Source organism: Cydia strobilella, chromosome 24, assembly GCF_947568885.1.
Source record: "Cydia strobilella chromosome 24, ilCydStro3.1, whole genome shotgun sequence".
In the NCBI taxonomy this organism is placed as follows: Eukaryota; Metazoa; Arthropoda; class Insecta; order Lepidoptera; family Tortricidae; genus Cydia; species Cydia strobilella.
Window position 1 is genome coordinate 198,450 of NC_086064.1, and position 20,465 is coordinate 218,914.

Here is a 20,465-nt window from a genome sequence, read left to right on the forward strand (position 1 = left end):
TGGGGTCGGGGGCCGTCAAGGCGTGGCAAGGTAAAAAAAAAACAGGCACCTGGCAGCTGTTCACTTATGACCTGCTGGCCACTTGAAGAACGGCTTAGCTTTATGTGTATTAAAAAAAGCTTTATGTGAAATGTCTACGCAATATGAGCGAAAAAAACTACTATACTTTTTCGCTCTTACTGCGTGGGCAAAAAGTTCCGTCGATAGGTGTGGGGAGACTCACTTTTGCTGCATCGTGAGTCTGATGCCGACGCGGACGTCACGCTGCGCGCGCATGCGTACAGCTGCGCCACCGTCACCGAGGAACCTGCCGCATATTACAAACATTACTTTATTGACACACTTACATGGGCGTAGCCAGCATTTTTTAAGGGGTGGGGCAAGTAGGGGAGGCTGTTTCAACCGTACCCTGTTACCATACAGGGTACGGTTAAACCGCTCGAATATTTTCGATCTACAGGAGAGTGAGGGTTAGGGCAAAGATAGATATAACTCCGTAATAGATGGATACCGTCTAAGAAAAAAACGTGCCTCGAAAATCAAGAAAATTTGATTCTCGCTCAGAGGGCGCTACTAGCTTTGGCCTACTGTCGTATAGATGGCGTTGACGATTTCGTTTATTATTTAACAATTTTAACGCATATCAGTGAAAGAACATGGGTCAAAATCATAAAAATAATTAATGCAAATAAAAAAAATCATTTATCCATATTTAAATACATTTTATCGTATTTTTATAAATCATCATTATACGTCATAAGTGTGACACTTATATACTGAATTTCACTTTTGCAGATTTGCAGTGATACTGATTTTAATAAATGGTACCACAAAAATACTAATTAGTGTCAAGGATGCAAGAATACCTACTATATAGAGAAACTTTGGAGTGTAGGGTTTGCAGTCAGGATGGTAGGGAAGACGGGACTACGAAATTACCCTCGTCTTGGTAAGAAAAGTGCTGAAGCGACACATGCGGAGATGTGACATTGAACCATCGCACTGGGAGACTTCGGCACGAGATCGGCCGAAGTGGAGGCATACAGTGAGTTCAAAAGTGCAAGCCTTTGAAGAACAGAGGGGATTCGAACTCGACGCGAAGCGTGACCAGTTAAAGGCCCGACCACCTGCGGTCATAAACTATAATTTTGTCGGAGGGGTGCTGACCTGCGGTGAGTGTGGTCGTACATTTACTGCGAAAATAGGCTACGTCAGCCACCTGAGAGCTCACGATCGTCGCTCTCACTAACCAGAAAAACCCAGTCGCCGAGGCCGACACCGGCCTGGACAGGATGATGATGATTTCTCTATGATACAAACCTCTGCTAGACTGAGAGCTTTCTTCGATATCTTTCCCTTTAAGAGACCGGCTGTGGCCTCGCGATCTTCTGGACACTTTGGTACTGTTGGACACCTTCTGCACCTTAATGGCGGGCTTTGGAGTCACCTACAAACAAATATATAAGTTAATGATAAAGTAATGACAAAGATAGATATATAATATTGTCTTCGGTTACCGCGATAGTTACTCATGAAATAAAACTATGAAAACGGATTATATCGCGTATATACTGACTGTCACCCGTTGACCACGAACGCTGTAAAGAGTTCGAAACGTCGGGATGTATTATAAATTCAATATACGCGATATAATCCGTTTTCATAGTTTTATTTAAAGATAGATATAACTCCGTAAGCGGGGTAGAGGAAAACCCAGACGCAGCTTTTTAGATCAAGTGAAAGAAAAAGTAGGGGTCGTGTCGTATCAAAAAGTCAAAGAGCTGGCGCGGGATAGGGAAAGCTGGAAGATGCTCCACCGACAAGAGAATAACTCTTAAGTTAATGATGATAACTCCGTAATAGATGGATACAGTCTAAGGAAAAACGTGCCTCGAAAATCAAGAAAATTTGATTCTCGTTCAGAGGGCGCTACTAGCTTTGGCCTACTATCGTATAGATGGCGTTGACGGTTTCGTTTGTTATTTACCAATTTTAACGCATATCAGTGAAAGAACATGGGTCATAATCATAAAAATAATTAATGCAAATAAAAATTATTTATCCATATTTAAATACATTTTATCGTATTTTTATAAATCTTCATTTTTAGTTTTAAAGTGTGGCGACAGATGGCAGTGAAATTACTGGGGTTACAAAATTTACTATGACAGTACCGCTCTAGTATAAGTTACTCTATGGTAATGAGTAGGGCCCGGAATTTTGCGTGCGACTACCGACATATATAAGGGAGAGACCACCGCTTTTTATCGATATATCGATATTAGAGTAATAACTCTATCAATGCGGTTAACTTATATAAATATGTTTTTGGCAAAATTTCATTTTAGGGACAAGCTTTTATCGCTGACTGTATTTTTCTTTTCGCAGGCAATTAATACTCATCGAGACAGTTCTAAAAACCCCAAACACAATTAGGTTCCGTTGTTTTATCACAGAGTTCCTATGGCCATCTCCTGTCTCCATCATCAGATCAGCTCGATGGTACCTTAATATTGCATTGTCACCCGACTTACATATGTATGCAAATTTTCAGCTTCATTGGAAGTCTGGAAGGGGGTCAAATTTAAAATTGTAAGATTTGACATTGCAAGTTAATAAAACACTTGCAATGCGAGCAAATACCTAGTTATTATAGTCTTGTATACAACCCGGTCACAATATCTGTGCACCTCGCTGGAATGTGGCGCCTCTCCCGCTTCCCCTGTCACCTCTCCGCGCACTCCCCGGTGCGACAGTACGGTTAGCATCTTCGTTGCCGCTACACCTCCACATTTCTCGAAAAAACTTTTTTTCACACCGTACCCAGACCGCCGATATGACGTCACGAGGTCAGGTGCACAGATATTGTGACCGGGTTGTACAAATCAGTCGTGTATAGACGACAGCGAGTGTCTTTGATAGGTATGTAACCGGGAGCGATAGCAAGTAAAACGACCGCTTGCATTGACGTCTGATTTATTACTGGCTTGGTAGGTAGATCACAAAACAAGCATACAGATCATATCCTCCATCATTAATTTGGGAACCTGTTAAACAAACAAACACTAATTAACAGGTGCTTAAACTTAAAAATACTTCTTAAAATCTACGTTGACCCTAGGACGCAAGCGTTGTTTGGCGGACGGCAAATCCTCATTATCATCAGCCGTGTTATGAGAATCAGCGACATGAGGCATTTCTCGTTCACCCTCTGTGTTAGCGTCCTCACAGTCATTCCACACCTCCCTTCCCTCTGCGGTTTCATTATTCTCACTTAACTCAATTTCTGGGAGCTCTCCGGTCGGTTCATGTTCAATGGTAGCCGAAGGTGGAGCAGGTGGGGGTGAAATTGATTGTGACTGTGACGTAACGGTTTCACTTATTAAATCGGAATTTCGTTCCGTGCCCTGACGCTTAAACATTTGGTCAACATGACGAATACATTCGGTATTATAATCAGCTACAAATACGCTATACATTCTACGGCCTATTGAATTTAGCACTTTTCCTTTTACCCAACTTTCTTTTCTATCAATATACCATCTAATCCATACTAAATCGCCGGTGCAAAATTGCCGACTAATATCAGAGGCTTCTTGCAACAAAAATGTTGGGTCATTATCTTTTGGCAGTAATAAGTCTAATCGTGTCCTTAATTCGCGACCAAACATTAATTTTGCAGGGGTCGCCCCCGTAGACGTATGTACAGTATTTCGGTATGTGAACAAATATTCCCGTAAGGAGTCATGTACCGTTTGTACTGGCAAATTTTCTTTTAATATTGATTTTAATATTTTTTTACAAATTTTTACACTTATTTCGGCCTGGCCGTTACTACATGGGTGATAGATAGGAGACGTCATGTGTTTAATACCATTACTGGAACAAAATTCTCTGAATTCCGCGGAAGCAATTTTTACGTCATTGTCAGATACAAGCAAGTTAGGGATGCCAAAACATGAAAATATTTGCTTTAACTTGCCAATTAATGCCTTAGTTGCCGTTCCGTTTTCCATATGACAACACTCTATCCATTTACTGAACGCATCTACCAGTATCAAATACGTTCTAGAACCGATTACCATATAGTCGATGTGAACGCGTTGGAAGGGTGCGCCCGGGCGCGGCCACGACGCGGGCGGCGCTCTCGCCGGCGCGGCGCGCATCATGGCGCACGTCGCGCACGAGCCGGCCCTCTGCTCGATATCGTTATCTATGCCTGGCCACCACATCCTACTTCGTGCATTACTTTTCATTTTTACAATTCCTAGATGTGAACTGTGCAATTCATCTAATATGCGTACCCTGAGTGCTGCGGGAACCACGACCTTGTGGCCCCGCAATAAGCACCCATTTTCATACTGTAAATCTGCCTTATTGCGGAAATAAGGAAGTATCAACGTACATTTGATTATCCTAGGCCAGCCCCGTTGCATGTACTTAATAACGGTTTGTAATTCATTATCAATTTCGGTCGCTTGCTGAATGTCTTTATGTAAAACGGCTGGTGAACATGAATTCAAAAACTTTAATGAGGAATAGGTGTCATGCTCATGATCACTTTTGCAACAAGTATCCGCTAACGGTGCGCGAGAAAAATAATCGGCCACTACATTGTTATCGCCCGACGTATATTGCACATTGTAATTGTAAGCGGATAAAATTATTGCGTACCTTTGTAACCGCAGCGCTGTCGTCATTGAAATTCCCGTTTTATTATTAAATATAGATATCAACGGTTTGTGGTCAGTTTTCAAAATAAATGGATCGCTTCGACCGTACAAATACTGGTGAAATTTTTTTACTCCAAATATTATAGCCGTCGCTTCTTTGTGAAGTTGACTATAATTTTTTTCACTAGCCGAAAGTGACCTTGACGCAAAAGCGAGCGGCCGCTCGACTCCGGTGACGTCACGTTGACTAAGTACCGCTCCTAAGCCTGAGGGTCCCGCATCTACCCCCAAAACCAATTGTGCCATGGGGTCAAAATGGGCCAGGACTCTCTCCGAAGCCAACTCTCGTTTGACGCGTTGCGCAGCCTCTCGCTGACGCACACCCCACTCCCACTGAGCTTTCGCTCCGAGCAAATCGTATAAGGGTCGCAACACACTGGACGCATTAGGGATGAAATTCCTATAATAATTAATCATCCCCACCAAACGCCTAACTTCTGCCACATTGGTAGGATCAGGCGAGTCCAATATGGCCTTGACTTTAGCGAAACTACTTTGCAAACCACTTTTACTAATTGAGTAGCCGAGATAAGTTACAGAGTTTTGGAAAAACTCGCATTTTTCCTTTTGCAATCTAAGCCCTGCTTCATTTAACCTATGCAACACTTTTTTTAAACGATCCAGATGTGTTATTTTATCGGGGCCGGTAACACAGATGTCGTCGAGCCAACAACTTACTCCATCGATACCTGAAAGTAACATCTCCATAGACTTCTGAAATATAGCAGGTGCATTGGCCAATCCATACACAAGACGAGTGTATTTATACAAACCTTTCTGTGTATTGATGGTCGTGAGCTCTTGTGACTCGTCACTTAGTACAAATTGATTATAAGCGTTTTTTAAATCTATTTTGCTATAATGTTCACCCCCTCCTATTTTTGCAAATACTTCCTCTATTTTCGGTAGGGGATATGTATCAATAATCAGGTCTTTGTTGAGGGTCACCGAGAAATCGCCCGCAATCCTAACTTTTCCGTTTTCTTTTAATACCGGTACGATAGGGGTGGCATATTGTGAACAACTAACCGGTACCAAAATACCTAAACTGACTAATCTATCTAACTCACGTTCAACTTGCCCTTTTAATGCGAATGGAACTGCGCGAGGCTTAAAAAATTTCGGAACACTGTTAGGCTTTAATTGTAAATGTACTTTTAATTTATTAAACGTCCCTAACTCGTCTTGCCACAACTCGGGATATTGTTCCAATAATGAAGCCACATCGCCGTCAGCTGATAAGTTTTTATTGTTTACATTTTGCGTTAATGTCAAGTTAAATGCGGACATAAAATCCCTTCCTAATAGGGGCGGGCCTCCGTTTTTGACTACAAAAACTCTTAATTCCTTAGTCTGTCCATTATAGGTCATGTGACATAAAAAAAAACCCAGAGGTTGAATTTTATGTCCGTCATACAAACACATCCTAATATCACTATCTAACAATTTATACCCTGAAAACATGTGATTATATAACTTTTCTGAAATAACACAGGTAGCAGACCCGCAATCAAGTTCCATTTGTAATTGTTGATTGCCAATTAATACATTTAATTCTATCGGCTTAGTAATTACATACCTTAAGTTAAACATTTGACATTCCTCACAATCATCTACCTCGCTGCGATTCAACGACGACGATTCGCCAGCGGAAACGTTATGCACTCGCGCACTTTCACCACAAACTTTCTTTAAGTGACCCTTTTTGCCGCACTTTTGACACTTATACGATTTATAACGACAATTGATTTCCGCGTGATTTTTCATTCCGCAAACCGTACACTGCTCGGACGTCGAACGTGGATCCCGCTGACCGCTGCCGCTCGCGCTGGCGCGACCGCGCGCGCCTCTCGCGCCACCGCGATATCCACCCTCCGTTTGCGCTCTAAAAACGGGCTCCTCCTTTATTGTCGTTAATTTCGCTTCTCGGGCACTCTCCGTCTGTTCTGCCAACTCTAAAGCCTTGGCAAACGTTAATGATGATGGCTTTTGCTCGAATAGTTTATCGCGCACGGAACCTGAGCCCAGACCAAGCACGAAACGATCCCTAAGGTTCGTCTCCAGGGCAGAATCAAAATCGCAATAACTTGCCAGACCTCTTAATCTTGCCGCCCATTCGCTTAACGTTTCGCCTGCACTCTTCATCGCTCCGAAAAATTTCGCCTTATCCGCAAAAGTACACTGCTTTTGTTTGAAATGTCCATCGAGTAATAAAACCAGCGCGTCATAGGTTAAAGAATCTACCTCCGTCGGATGAGCTAAATTGCGCACTAACCGATAACTTTCATCCGACAATTGAGTAATCGTGATGGCACTTTTTTTCACTGCATCCGATATACCGTTCACGAGAAAAAACTTCGTTAACCGGCTCTTGAATATCGCCCACTCGGTAGTCTTATGATCGAAAATAGGCAAATTTCCTAAATACGACTGCGACATGATTTAAACGCGCGAAATATCCTCGTTAGCCAGATGATAGGTATGTAACCGGGAGCGATAGCAAGTAAAACGACCGCTTGCATTGACGTCTGATTTATTACTGGCTTGGTAGGTAGATCACAAAACAAGCATACAGATCAGTCTTACCTCCGGGCTTTTAGCGGGGACATGTCCCCTCTTCCGTGTGTGCTCGATCGAGTCGTGTACGAGTACAGACGACAGGTCCGAGTCGAGCATGACGGACGAGAACGGCTCGTCCAGCTTGAAGATGACGCGAACAGGCGAGCGGGGCAACGCGTCGTCCACGAGCGTGAGAGAAGAGCTACCGGCTAGGAGCTCGCGGTTGCCTTGAATATAATATAAATTAATTATTGTACAATCGCTGGACCAACATGGACAAGAAGAGCAACCAACAGAGAGGAATGGGAGGCCTATGCCGGGAGGCAAGTCGACCGATGTCAATAAAAATAACCAAATAACATATACGACAAAGAATTTTATTATTATTATGTTTAAATTAAGAATTTGACATGTTTTAATTTGTGTGTACCTATTATGTTTAAATTAAGAATTTGAAATCCTGGAAACTTGACAAGAAATGTAAAAATTTTAATGAGGTCGAAATAAATGGCTATTTTATTTTAAAAAATTATTGTACAAAAATATTTTAGAAAAAGAATGGAAAGATTTTACAGTAAAAACCCGGCCGAGCATGTCGGGCCATGCTCACTGTAGGGTTCCGTAGTTACCCTTCCGTCACTATAGGCTAAGCTGGAGCTATTAGTAGTCATAGTCTATTTCTTTAATCAAATAATTGCGTACGAATATTTTTAAATGATTCGAGAACTAAACGATGCAACGAACGCACCATCTAAATAAGTTAATAAAAAAAACAAAATAACAATTACCTTTCATAACTATACACGTATTAACTTCACAGTCCTTAACAGCAGCGTTAGTAGCGACTGCGCGATCCACCGCGCCGCCCCCCAGCATCAAGCTGGAAGCCACTCCTCGGTCCACCGTGGGCTTCACCAGCACCATGCCCACTTCCATGCTCCGAGACTCCGAGGCGTCCGTCTGGCAACACTGAGTCTCCATGCTCGGGATGCTCGGGCTTATGCTGTGCCCCGACTGGACCGGGTTGTACTTGTGGACCACCGCTCGATCCAGCGGTGGAATAACAACATTGTTCAGCGGATTGGATGGATCGAAGACTATTACAGGTTCCGGTTCTTTTCGTGGTGATTCTACATGCATTTCTGAGTGAGCTACCTCTTTTTCATTATTTCTTAAACAGGAGCGAGGAGATACTAAAATAGGTTTGGCAGGAATTAAATCGATCTGGCTAGTATTTAAATGGTTCGCTTGGGAGCTTTGACAAGGTTTGTTAAATGAAGTTTGCTCCACATCCGCTAGCGGTTTTGTAAGTTCCTTCATAAGCTCTTTCACCGGATCGCTCATTTCGTATGTTGGTATGACTGAGGAAGTTCGAAAAGGGGAAGAATCGGTTGACAATGGTTTTTGAAGGATTTTTGATTCTAGTATTGAGTCGTCGTCTTCGAAACGTAGAGTTTTGACGACCTCTCCGCTAAGTCGATGTGGGCTAGCCTGATCATCCGAACTGCCTTCGGTCGCATCTAACTCTATATCTGTCTGTGCCATTTCAGTTTTCATAAGCGCTTGGGCCATGGAGATCTCTCGAAGCAGGTCTTCCCTTGATATAATCATGGATTTTCTATCCGGAGCGGAGCTGCGTTTTGTTCTATCTTGGTTTGTAGCGGGTTCAAAGTCTCCGGAGCGTCTTGTATCAGTAAAGTCTGACAAAGCATCTAAAATTGCTTTAGTATCATTTGCTTGGCATTCTGTTGTTGTGGTGTAGTTCGCTTGCTCCTTGTCTTCAATAGAAGTCAAATCAACCTGTATCTGATTATCTACCTGTATCTGATATTCTTCCTTGTCATGTGTAAACATTTCGGAAGTCAAATCGATCTTCACTGACTTGTTCTTTTCTTGAGCATCCTTATTTGGAGAACTTGGAGATTTTAAAGCAGGCTTTGGCAATTTACTCTTTTCTAAACTATTAGTGCTATTAGGTGTATCCAAATTTGAACCTGTAGACTTTAAAGAAGGCTTTGGCAATTTACTCTTATCGAAACTCTCATTAGTTTTAAGAGTATCCAAATTTGAACTTGTAGAATTTAAAGAAGGCTTTGGCAATTTACTCTTATCGAAACTCCCATTAGTTTTAGGAGTATCCAAATTTGAACTTGTCGACTTTAAAGAAGGCTGTGGCAATTTACTCTTCTCGAAACTATCAGTAGTTTTAGGAGTATCCAAATTTGGAGTGTTATGCGTCAGATCCTGATTTTCACTTTTATTTTTATCTTTTTTAGGAGATTTCTGTTTAACAAGCAGAGTGTCTTTTAGCTCGCTGAGTTTCCTTTGAAGCTTGCAAACTATACCATGCTTTTGCTTTTTGTATTCTATAGCTAAAGGTTCAGTAACTTCCAACGCTAGTTCATCTGGATCATCGTCCTTGACGAGGATGTAGCTTTCAGAAGTAGAGACACTATCAGTCGCAGTCATAGTTATATCGCTGACAGGTTTAGTTACAGTGTTACTTTGTGGTTTATTCCATATATCTTCTCCTGAAGCCTGCGACATATCAAGTAATACATCGAGAACTGATTCTTTTGGTGGTGTCATTACCGCTTCTACCCGGGACTTGGCCTGCTCAATAGAGCTCTTAGACAGAACCAGTGAGGCGTTTGGGGATTCTTGAGATTGGTTTTCTTCTAAATTCAAGCCGTCCACTATGTATGAATTAACACTATCCTCAGCATCACGCTCAGTTGTGGCACCGTAGACTAAAACATTGCTGGTTAAAGTTTTATTCATTGAGATTGAATGAGCAGTAAAAGTTTTATTGATTGTGCATTCCTGCCCAGCCAAAGATTTGAATGTGGCTGATTTTTGGCCAGCTAATGATTTGTTTGTGGCTAAATCCTGGTTGGCCAAAGATTTGTTAAATGTGGCTGAATGTGGATCAACCCGCGATTTTTCTGCGGTTGTTACGTCAGCTGAAGCCTTATTGTATGTGGTGGAAAGGATCTGACCAGCCAAAGATTTGTTGAAAGTTTGCTCCTGAATAGCGAAAGACTTTTCTAATGCAGTAGAAACCTGGCCAGCCAAAGACTTGTTAATGGTAGCCGAGCGTGGATCGACCGATTTATCAAATGTTTGGTCAGCTAAAGTGTTATCTATATCGGAAATTATTTGGCCTTGTGAGTTTATATCCTGATTAGCCGATGACTTATTAAATGTTGAACAAAGATTCTTTGGCGACTGTGGTCCGTCAGCTTGCGTCATAGCAACATCATTTTCTTCATCAGATTCTATTAGTTTTGGTATTGAAACTGCTTCTATCATTTCAACCTGTTCATCCTTTACATCGAGAACCTCAAGTTCATTCTGTTGAGTTTCAGTATTTTCACATGGTGTCTCTGGTACTACGATATTGTTATCTTCAGGCATTATATTTTCACATATAATACTTGTTGGTGTCGCTAGTACTACGATGTTGTTATCTTCAGGCATTATATTTGCCGGAACGATATCCGTCATTGAAACATCATTATCTTCGTAAACGACAGTTTGTCTGCGTTCATTTGGAGCTTGCGTAGATTTTGCTTCATCAATAATATTGGGAATAACTCCTGTGATAGACATATTTGCATAAACAACGGTTTTTCTGCGATCCGCATTAGAAGGTTGAGTATTTTTAACTCCATCTTCTTTGTCAAGCATATTAGCAAGCAGAACTCCTATTACAGACATATTACCATCTTTAACGCCATAAACAATGCTTTTACGATTGGTTTCAGGCTGTTGTTTATCATTATCTTCATCTATTATATTTTCTGGTGTGACTCCATGGTGTGATACGTTTTCATCTTCATTTCTATAGACAATAGTTTTTCTGCGTTCTTCATTTAGAGACTGGATCAATTTAACTTCTTCTTCAATAATATTAGCTGATATTATTCCAGTAATAGACACATTGTTATCATCATCACCAAAAACAACAGTTTTTCTGCGTTCTGTATTTAGCTCATTTACTTGTTTATCGAGTTGTTCATTAGCATCCTCAAATAACTCTGATGCTGCAGCAGTTAGAGTCAAATTTCCATTATGAGTTTTATGTTCTGTACTTTGCCTATTTGCTCCGTCAAGTATATTAATTGGTGCTACACCAGTCATGGATAAATTTCCATTATCTTCGTCATAAACGACTGTTTTTCTGCATTCTGAATTTAGAGGTTGCATCTTTGCACCATCATCAAGGATATTAGGGGATAAGACAGTTTTAGACACCTTACCATCATCTTTACCATACCCCACAGTTTTTCTACGATCTGTAGGAAGTTTTTTTGCCTCATCAAGTATATTGACTGGGACTACTCCAGTTACAGAAATATTACCCTCATTATTGCCATAAACTATGGTTTTTCTGCGATCTGCATTAGGTTCTTGGGTTTCCTTTGCTGCATCAAATATATTAACTGGCACTACCCCAGTGACAGAAATATTTCCGTCATCATTATTATAAACTATGGTTTTTCTACGATCTGTATTAAGTTCTTGAGTTTCTTTTGCTCCGTCAAGTATATTGACAGGTACTACTCCAGTCATTGAGATATTACCCCCATCATTTTCATAAACTATGGTTTTTCTGCGATCTGCATTAGGATCTTTTGCATCAAGTATATTAGCTGGTGCTACACCAGTAATAGATAGATTTCCATCATCATTTCCGAAAACTACAGTTTTTCTGCGATCCATACTTTGTTGACTTTCTTTTGGTGCATCGATAATATTGGCTGGTATAACCCTAGTTATAGAAACATCTCCATCATCATTATCGTAAACTATGGTCTTTCTGCGTCCAATTGGCTGTTGTACTTTTGCTTCATCAAAAATATTGGCTGGTAGAACCCCAGTCATGGACACATGTCCATCATCATTATTATAAATAATGGTTTTTCTTCTGTCTGTATTAGGTTCCTGAGTAACTTTTGCTCCATCAAGTATATTCACTGGTGCTACACCAGTCATTGATAAATTACCATCATCATTTCCAAAAACCACTGTTCTTCTGCGATCTGTATTAAGTTGTGTTAATTTAGCTTCATCAATTATATTAGTTGGCAAAACACCGGTTACAGACAAATTACCATTATCATTACCATAGACAATAGTTTTTCTTCGTTCCGTATTTATTGGTGGAACTAATTTAGCTTCATCAATTATATTTCCCGGCAAAACTCCAGTCATAGAGACATGTCCATCTTTATCACCAAAAACTATAGTTTTCCTTTGTTCCATGTTAGGTTGAATTTTTACTTCATCAATTATATTAGCTGGCAATACTTCAGTTATGGAGACATTATCATCATCATTGCTATAAACAATAGTTTTTCTTCGATCTTCACTACCCTTTACTTCTTGTATGCTTCCCGATACCACGACAGTCATGGACACATCGGCGTTTTCATAGACAATAGTTCTTCTTTTATTTTCTAAGTTTGCTTCTAGAGCAAGGTTTTCAGGCCCTGTGAGTAAGCGAGCTGGCACAGCTTCGGTCATAGATATATGTGCGTCATCTTCGTATAATATGGTTTTGAGCTGGGGTTCGTTTTGAATGATGTCTGCTGGTAGGGCCTGTAAAAAAAATTTAAAGAATGAAAAAAAAAAGTTTTATTTTTCCAAGTAGGCATATTGCGCTCTTGAACGTCAAATAAAACTACGCCGACTCTAACCCTCCACCTCTGCCCGATTGAAAGAGGGTATCCTAATGTGGGACCGGCTAGAACCTCGGTGGGGCAGGACCCATCTTATAATTAACAAGCATTAAATATACAATTTAAATTATTATAGAAAGAATATCCCAGAATGTTCCTTAACACCTCCTCCTGTCCTGATGGTAGTTCTAGACATCGTTGGGCGGATGGAGTGGAGGCGGATCTCCGTGAGCTCTGGACTCTGGACTGGACTCTGGACTCTGGAGCGGGCAACGTGGCGTGCTCGCGTGTCGCAGGCCAACACTCATTTTGGGTCATCGCGTCAGACAAGTAAGTAAGTATAGAAAGAATATGATTTAACACACACACACACACACACGCACGCACGCACGCACGCACGCACGCACGCACGCACGCACGCACGCACGCACGCACGCACGCACGCACGCACGCACGCACACACACACACACACACACACACACACACACACACACATGTCTATCAACCCAGTTATTCACTTAGTTCTTTAAACAAATGTTATATATAAAATTTTAATTGTATACATGTTTATATTACTTAAACTAGTACTTAAAAAAATGTTTCGTGTAACAATCTGTTAATTAAGGAAGAGCGGTGTTGCCCAACACAGGCAAATTTTGCTTACCGGGCAGCACTATCCCCTACTTATAGACACCTGTATATTTTACGAAAATAAATAATTTTAATTTTAATTTTTTAATTTTAATTTAAGCAAAAAGGTGGTTATTTGCTTTTAATTTTTGTTGTTAGTGGTCAATTAACTGTAAATAATAAAAGGTTTCAACACTTACTTGTGTAACTGACATGTCCGCCAAATCATTGAAGTACATAGTATTCTGATTCTCCTTATCCTCCTGTACAGCTTTCGGGGCTATAATATTATTAGCAACAGCCTGAGTTACCGAAATATCCCCATCATCACCAAACAGTACAGTTCTTCCGCTCCGAACACTCTTATCTTGTATATTTGCTTGTAAAATTTGCACAGGTATCGCTTGCGTTTCTGTCATATCATCAAGGAACACTATCTTGGGTGAAATGTTTTCTGTTTCTTGCCCCACAGACTCTACTGGAGTATCACTAAGATCCAATTTCGATTGAAACTTGCACTTTTTCCCATCAAACACTAATATATCATCCTCGCAAGGGAATTCTGCTGGCGGAGGCGCGATGTACGGATTAATAACTATATTCTCTTTATCAACCGTCCAATCATCGACTTGCTTTTTAGTTGTAGAGACAGCGGGGCTGCGGATCGTATCGGTAATAGACATATCATCATCATCAGCTTTGAGGCTGAAGTGCGTAGCATTGAAGTCTACGTCGATGCTGATTTCGGAGATGTTGGCGCGGTCAGATTCGCGTTCTAGGTCGTGGCGCAGGGCTTCTAGGTCGTCGGCGGGGGGCGCCATGGCAGAGAAGTCTACGTCCAGGTTATCGGTGAGCTCGCGGAGGCCCAGGTTCGATTCTAGGTGGAAGAGCTGGAATAAATTAAATATGTGATGTTTATACAATGTGTCATATTTATACATATTGATTATGTCTTACATTTTTTTTTTTTACTAGCCCATTATGGTGTCCCACTGCTGGGCAAAGGCCTCTCCCCTGGTTTTCCACGACTCCCGATATAGTACGTGCCTCCTCCGGCCATTAATAAATAATAATGCGTATGACAAATGTCACAAATGTTTGACTTATTTTGGTCTAACTGGCCATCACTTACCATCAGGTGATCCGTCTGCTTGTTTGCCTCCTATATCATACAAAAAAACTGGACCAAGCATGGACCAAGAGTTTGCATACGTAATCCAAACTATTTGACAAAGAAGGAGCCTTTTTGAAGTAGGTAGCTATTTTTTAGGGTTCCGTACCCAAAGGGTAAAAACGGGACCCTATTACTAAGACCGATGTCCGTCTGTCACCAGGCTGTACCTCATGAACCGTGATAGCTAGACAGTTGAAATTTTCACAGATGATGTATTTCTGTTGCCGCTATAACAACAAATACTAAAAACAGAATAATATAAATATTTAAATGGGGCTCCCATACAACACACGTGACTTTTTTGCTGTTTTTTTCCGTAATGGTACGGAACCCTTCGTGCGCGAGTCCGACTCGCACTTGGCCGGTTTTTTATTTGTGTTTTTAAATATTCACACTACTATACAGGGTGTAACAGAAGTACCACGTCACAGTGACACCGGATGTAGGTCAACTCAAGAGGAACTTAATCAGCCTAACATGACCCCAGTAAAAGCTGCACGGTTTTCGAGTTATTAAGCGGCTTCCTGCGGCTCGGTGTCTATAACATCTGCCTCTTGAGTGCCTCCCACGAGGTGAGGTGCCTCGTGAGGTGTTACCTGTATAGTATTGGTGCTGGTGGGCAGTTCGTCCAGCTCTGCAGTGGGCGGAGCCCGAGGCTCGGTGGTGTCTATAACATCTGCCTCGTGAGTGCCTCCCACGAGGTAAGGTGCATCGTGAGGTGTTACCTGTATAGTATTGGTGCTGGTGGGTAGTTCGCCCAGCTGTGCCGTGGGCGGGGCCCGAGGCTCGATGGTGTCTATAACCTCGGCCTCGTGAGTGCTCCCACGAGTTGCCTCGTGAGGTGTTACCTGTATAGTATTGGTGCTGGTGGGCAGTTCGTCCAGCTGTGCCGTGGGCGGGGCCCGAGGCTCGATGGTGTCTATAACCTCGGCCTCGTGAGTGCCTCCCACGAGTTGCCTCGTGAGGTGTTACCTGTATAGTATTGGTGCTGGTGGGCAGTTCGTCCAGCTGTGCCGTGGGCGGGGCCCGAGGCTCGATGGTGTCTATAACCTCGGCCTCGTGAGTGCCTCCCACGAGTTGCCTCGTGAGGTGTTACCTGTATAGTATTGGTGCTGGTGGGCAGTTCGTCCAGCTGTGCCGTGGGCGGGGCCCGAGGCTCGGTGGTGTCTATAACCTCGGCCTCGTGAGTGCCTCCCACGAGTTGCCTCGTGAGGTGTTACCTGTATAGTATTGGTGCTGGTGGGCAGTTCGTCCAGCTGTGCCGTGGGCGGGGCCCGAGGCTCGGTGGTGTCTATAACCTCGGCCTCGTGAGTGCCTCCCACGAGTTGCCTCGTGAGGTGTTACCTGTATAGTATTGGTGCTGGTGGGCAGTTCGTCCAGCTGTGCCGTGGGCGGGGCCCGAGGCTCGGTGGTGTCTATAACCTCGGCCTCGTGAGTGCCTCCCACGAGTTGCCTCGTGAGGTGTTACCTGTATAGTATTGGTGCTGGTGGGCAGTTCGTCCAGCTGTGCCGTGGGCGGGGCCCGAGGCTCGGTGGTGTCTATAACCTCGGCCTCGTGAGTGCCTCCCACGAGTTGCCTCGTGAGGTGTTACCTGTATAGTATTGGTGCTGGTGGGCAGTTCGTCCAGCTGTGCCGTGGGCGGGGCCCGAGGCTCGGTGGTGTCTATAACCTCGGCCTCGTGAGTGCTCCCACGAGTTGCCTCGTGAGGTGTTACCTGTATAGTATTGGTGCTGGTGGGCAGTTCGTCCAGCTGTGCCGTGGGCGGGGCCCGAGGCTCGGTGGTGTCTATAACCTCGGCCTCGTGAGTGCTCCCACGAGTTGCCTCGTGAGGTGTTACCTGTATAGTATTGGTGCTGGTGGGCAGTTCGTCCAGCTGTGCCGTGGGCGGGGCCCGAGGCTCGGTGGTGTCTATAACCTCGGCCTCGTGAGTGCTCCCACGAGTTGCCTCGTGAGGTGTTACCTGTATAGTATTGGTGCTGGTGGGCAGTTCGTCCAGCTGTGCCGTGGGCGGGGCCCGAGGCTCGGTGGTGTCTATAACCTCGGCCTCGTGAGTGCCTCCCACGAGTTGCCTCGTGAGGTGTTACCTGTATAGTATTGGTGCTGGTGGGCAGTTCGTCCAGCTGTGCCGTGGGCGGGGCCCGAGGCTCGGTGGTGTCTATAACCTCGGCCTCGTGAGTGCCTCCCACGAGTTGCCTCGTGAGGTGTTACCTGTATAGTATTGGTGCTGGTGGGCAGTTCGTCCAGCTGTGCCGTGGGCGGGGCCCGAGGCTCGGTGGTGTCTATAACCTCGGCCTCGTGAGTGCCTCCCACGAGTTGCCTCGTGAGGTGTTACCTGTATAGTATTGGTGCTGGTGGGCAGTTCGTCCAGCTGTGCCGTGGGCGGGGCCCGAGGCTCGGTGGTGTCTATAACCTCGGCCTCGTGAGTGCCTCCCACGAGGTGCCTCGTGAAGTGTTACCTGTATAGTATTGGTGCTGGTGGGCAGTTCGTCCAGCTGTGCCGTGGGCGGGGCCCGAGGCTCGGTGGTGTCTATAACCTCGGCCTCGTGAGTGCCTCCCACGAGGTGCCTCGTGAAGTGTTACCTGTATAGTATTGGTGCTGGTGGGCAGTTCGTCCAGCTGTGCCGTGGGCGGGGCCCGAGGCTCGGTGGTGTCTATAACTTCGGCCTCGTCGTCCTGGAAGTGCGAGGCGCGCGCGCCGAGGTGCCCCACGCGTCGCGGCGCCGCCTGCTAATGTTTACTCGTAAGTATAAAACATACAAGAAATATTCTTAAGTAAAATTTCTTCCCGTATTTTGCCACTTGAAAACAGTGTGCAAAATCCTATTTTGACCTTGATACGAAATGTGATCTATCAAAAACTTGTACATATGAAATACTTAGTAAGACTTTGTTTTGTTGGTGGACGTGAGTGGTAGTGTTAGTCTGATGCGAGGTGGAAGTGTACTTGTTAGTGGGAGTAAAAGTGGGGTGCGAGTTATGCTGGAAGTGAGAGTGGTAGTAGGAGTAAAGGAGACTATTTAGAATAGAATAGAATATAAGAATTTTATTCAGAAAACGCTTAAATTTAGGTATTACATAGACAACAGAACTAATTTATTATTAATAAGCGTCACTGAAAGGGCTCACTCAGCTTAATGTCAAGATACCACTTAAGGATCTCGCTGGTCTTTTTACTCTATGCTAATTTTTCAGCACGCATTTTTTGTGACTAAAAGTATGTGAGAGAAACCGTAAAATTAGCTTAAAGTTAGTATGTCTCACAATACCTAGTCGGCTCATAAGTTCTGTCATATACATAGTATCAAATAAAATCAAAAGTTTAAGTTTATTCCGTATAATTTGTACAGCGTTTGAAAGCTTATAAACTAGAGAATCTAAATGTATAACATTTATTCAAAATGACCGCCATAATTATCTACACAGGCTTGAAGTCTTCGTGGCCAGTCGTCAATGGATTCACGCACCACTTTCATGTCGATATTGGCCACTGCCGTAGCAAGAGATTTTTTCAGCGAGTCTAGATTTGCATGAGGTTTTGAGCACACCTTTTCCTCTAAATACTGCCATATTTTATAGTCTAAAGGTTTAAGATCTGGGCTAGAGGAGGGCCAATCTTCATGCCGTATAAAGTCGATTTTATTGGAGGCGAGCCAGGCTTGTGTAGACTTTGCCTTATGTACTGGAGCAGAGTCCTGCTGGAAAACCCAATGCTGGTTTAGAAACATCGTATGGGATAGTGGTTTCACAATATTAGTCAACACCGTGTCTTGGTACACTTTGGCACTAGTTTTTACTCCTTTCTCACAAAAATGCATACTAGTGACGCCCGCATAAGAAACTCCCAGCCAAACCATCACAGATGAAGGGTGATGACCTCTTTGAATACGGGGAATGCTATTAGACGCTTCTTTACTATTGCGAGCGTACACTCTTTCATTTTGTTTATTACAGTTTTCTTCTATGTCAAAAATTTTCTCGTCCGAAAACAGTATACAACGGTGCTTATTTTTAGCGTACTTCTTCAATAAAGCTTTAGATCTTTTAAGCCTTAAAGCTTTAAGCCGACCATTGAGAAGATGGCCAGTTTTTCGTTTATAAGCACGAAGTCTCAGGTCTTGATTAAGCACTCTTATCACCGTGTTTTTGCTCAAACCCATCTGGAGGGCCATAACTTTTTGTTTCCTAGCGGGATTTCTGGCAATGCGTGCCCTAATTGCTTGTACAACCGCTAGAGTCCTAGCTGTACGCGGACGACCGCTTCTTTTCTTGTCATTTAAACTAGAGACCTCACTGTATCTTTCTATGGTACGATACACAAATCTTAGAGAGAATTTTAAATTTTCAAGTAGTTTAAAAATTTTAGTCGGCGAGTGGCCACAACGATATAGTGCAATTATTGCGGTACGGCTATCTTTAAGCGTCCACTCCATGTTAAAGAAAACAGAAAATTGCAAAATTATACTACTCAAATATTTAATAAAGATTCGAAATTCAAATGCAGAACGGTTTTTGTTTTAGGAGTTCCAAATTAAAATTTTAAAGGCCAGTGACAGAACTTATGAGCCGACTAGGTAGTTTAAATTCGAGACTATTTACCTTCACTCCAGACTCGTTGGCCGACGACTCGTGCGACTTGTTATGCTCCTCGTACACATTCTTCCAAGCGGTTGTTGCTTCACTTATCTCGAATTCACTGTTACCAGAAAAATTACATGTTAAGAGGTAGAATTTTGTACATTGACACGCCTGGGGGGTATATTGATAACAGCGATCAATGCCACTGTGCGAATGGGACTGCAATAGGAATAGAGACAGAAGATGGTGAGTCAATGTACCAAATTCGTCCTGTTTAGCTTTCTTACTTTAGCTAGAACACAAGCTGCACGCCTGCCTGCATTACAAACTAACTAACTAACTAATTGAAAGGGAAGGTGGCTCAGCTGATGTCTGTGCCAAAAAGGCAAGGCAAGGGTTTTTTTTTATTATTACAAATAATAATAAAAAATAAAATAAAAAAATACAGTGAGCTGCAGCTCACACGGCGGTTCTTGGTCGGGGTGCCACAGCTCAAACAGCGGCTTAGTGTCCCCTGTAACAGTAGTGCACTCACGCAACGCCGGTGCGGCGGCTGAAGCTGACACGGCGGCTCTTGGCCTGGTCGGGGGTGGCCACGTTGAACTCCAGTTCAGACAGCGGCGCGCGAACAGAGCGCTGGCTCTTCAGGATTGACGAGCGACGTTTCCTCCTGGAATAGATAGTCATATAACAATACTAATCATATTTTTTTTTTTTTTATGAAATAGGAGGCAAACGAGCAGACGGATCACCTGATGGTAAGCGATTACCGCCGCGATCAATTAAGTCATATAACAGTGCGCGGGCTCGATTACTTTCTCGCTCGCACACCACTATGTCGGTCAGCAGTCGAGGATCGCCGAGCGCACACGAAAATTACTGACCAAATTGTTTATGAGACACCAAATTAAATCACTTAGTTAGCTATTGCCTTAGCAATAGGGCCGACGAACACGGTAGGCGTGGCGATCAAAGCCCCCATACAAGAAAGGCGATTGTACAGCCTTAAGATTGTAAGGCCTTAGGTACAGTCCCCATCAAATATTTAAGAGCCGCAATTGTACCTTCGAAGAGCCGCATGGAGCCGCGGTTTGCTAACATCTGCTAG

At 43.3% G+C, this 20,465-nt stretch overlaps 2 protein-coding genes across 2 annotated transcripts in view; both read right to left on the reverse strand.

The window, feature by feature from the left end:
* The window catches only part of LOC134752402 (uncharacterized), a 39,061-nt gene that overhangs the window by 18,022 nt on the left and 574 nt on the right, over nt 1-20,465 (reverse strand). The window contains exons 2-12 of the mRNA XM_063688113.1: nt 19,893-20,027; nt 19,379-19,475; nt 17,239-17,506; nt 16,250-16,837; nt 15,878-16,096; nt 15,378-15,724; nt 13,808-14,497; nt 8,081-12,896; nt 7,320-7,519; nt 1,321-1,447; nt 224-307 (exon numbers count right to left, since the gene is read on the reverse strand). Coding sequence (XP_063544183.1) covers nt 224-307; nt 1,321-1,447; nt 7,320-7,519; nt 8,081-12,896; nt 13,808-14,497; nt 15,378-15,724; nt 15,878-16,096; nt 16,250-16,837; nt 17,239-17,506; nt 19,379-19,475; nt 19,893-20,027 — 7,571 coding nt within the window. The remainder of the gene's footprint in view (nt 1-223; nt 308-1,320; nt 1,448-7,319; nt 7,520-8,080; nt 12,897-13,807; nt 14,498-15,377; nt 15,725-15,877; nt 16,097-16,249; nt 16,838-17,238; nt 17,507-19,378; nt 19,476-19,892; nt 20,028-20,465) is intronic.
* Nucleotides 2,962-7,306, reverse strand: LOC134752309 (uncharacterized). Its single transcript, XM_063687978.1, has 2 exons — nt 6,313-7,306; nt 2,962-3,047 (listed from the first exon to the last, which is right to left on the reverse strand). The coding sequence occupies exons 1-2, from the start codon at nt 7,170-7,172 to the stop codon at nt 3,035-3,037; spliced, it is 873 nt and encodes a 290-aa protein (XP_063544048.1). The 5' UTR covers nt 7,173-7,306; the 3' UTR covers nt 2,962-3,034.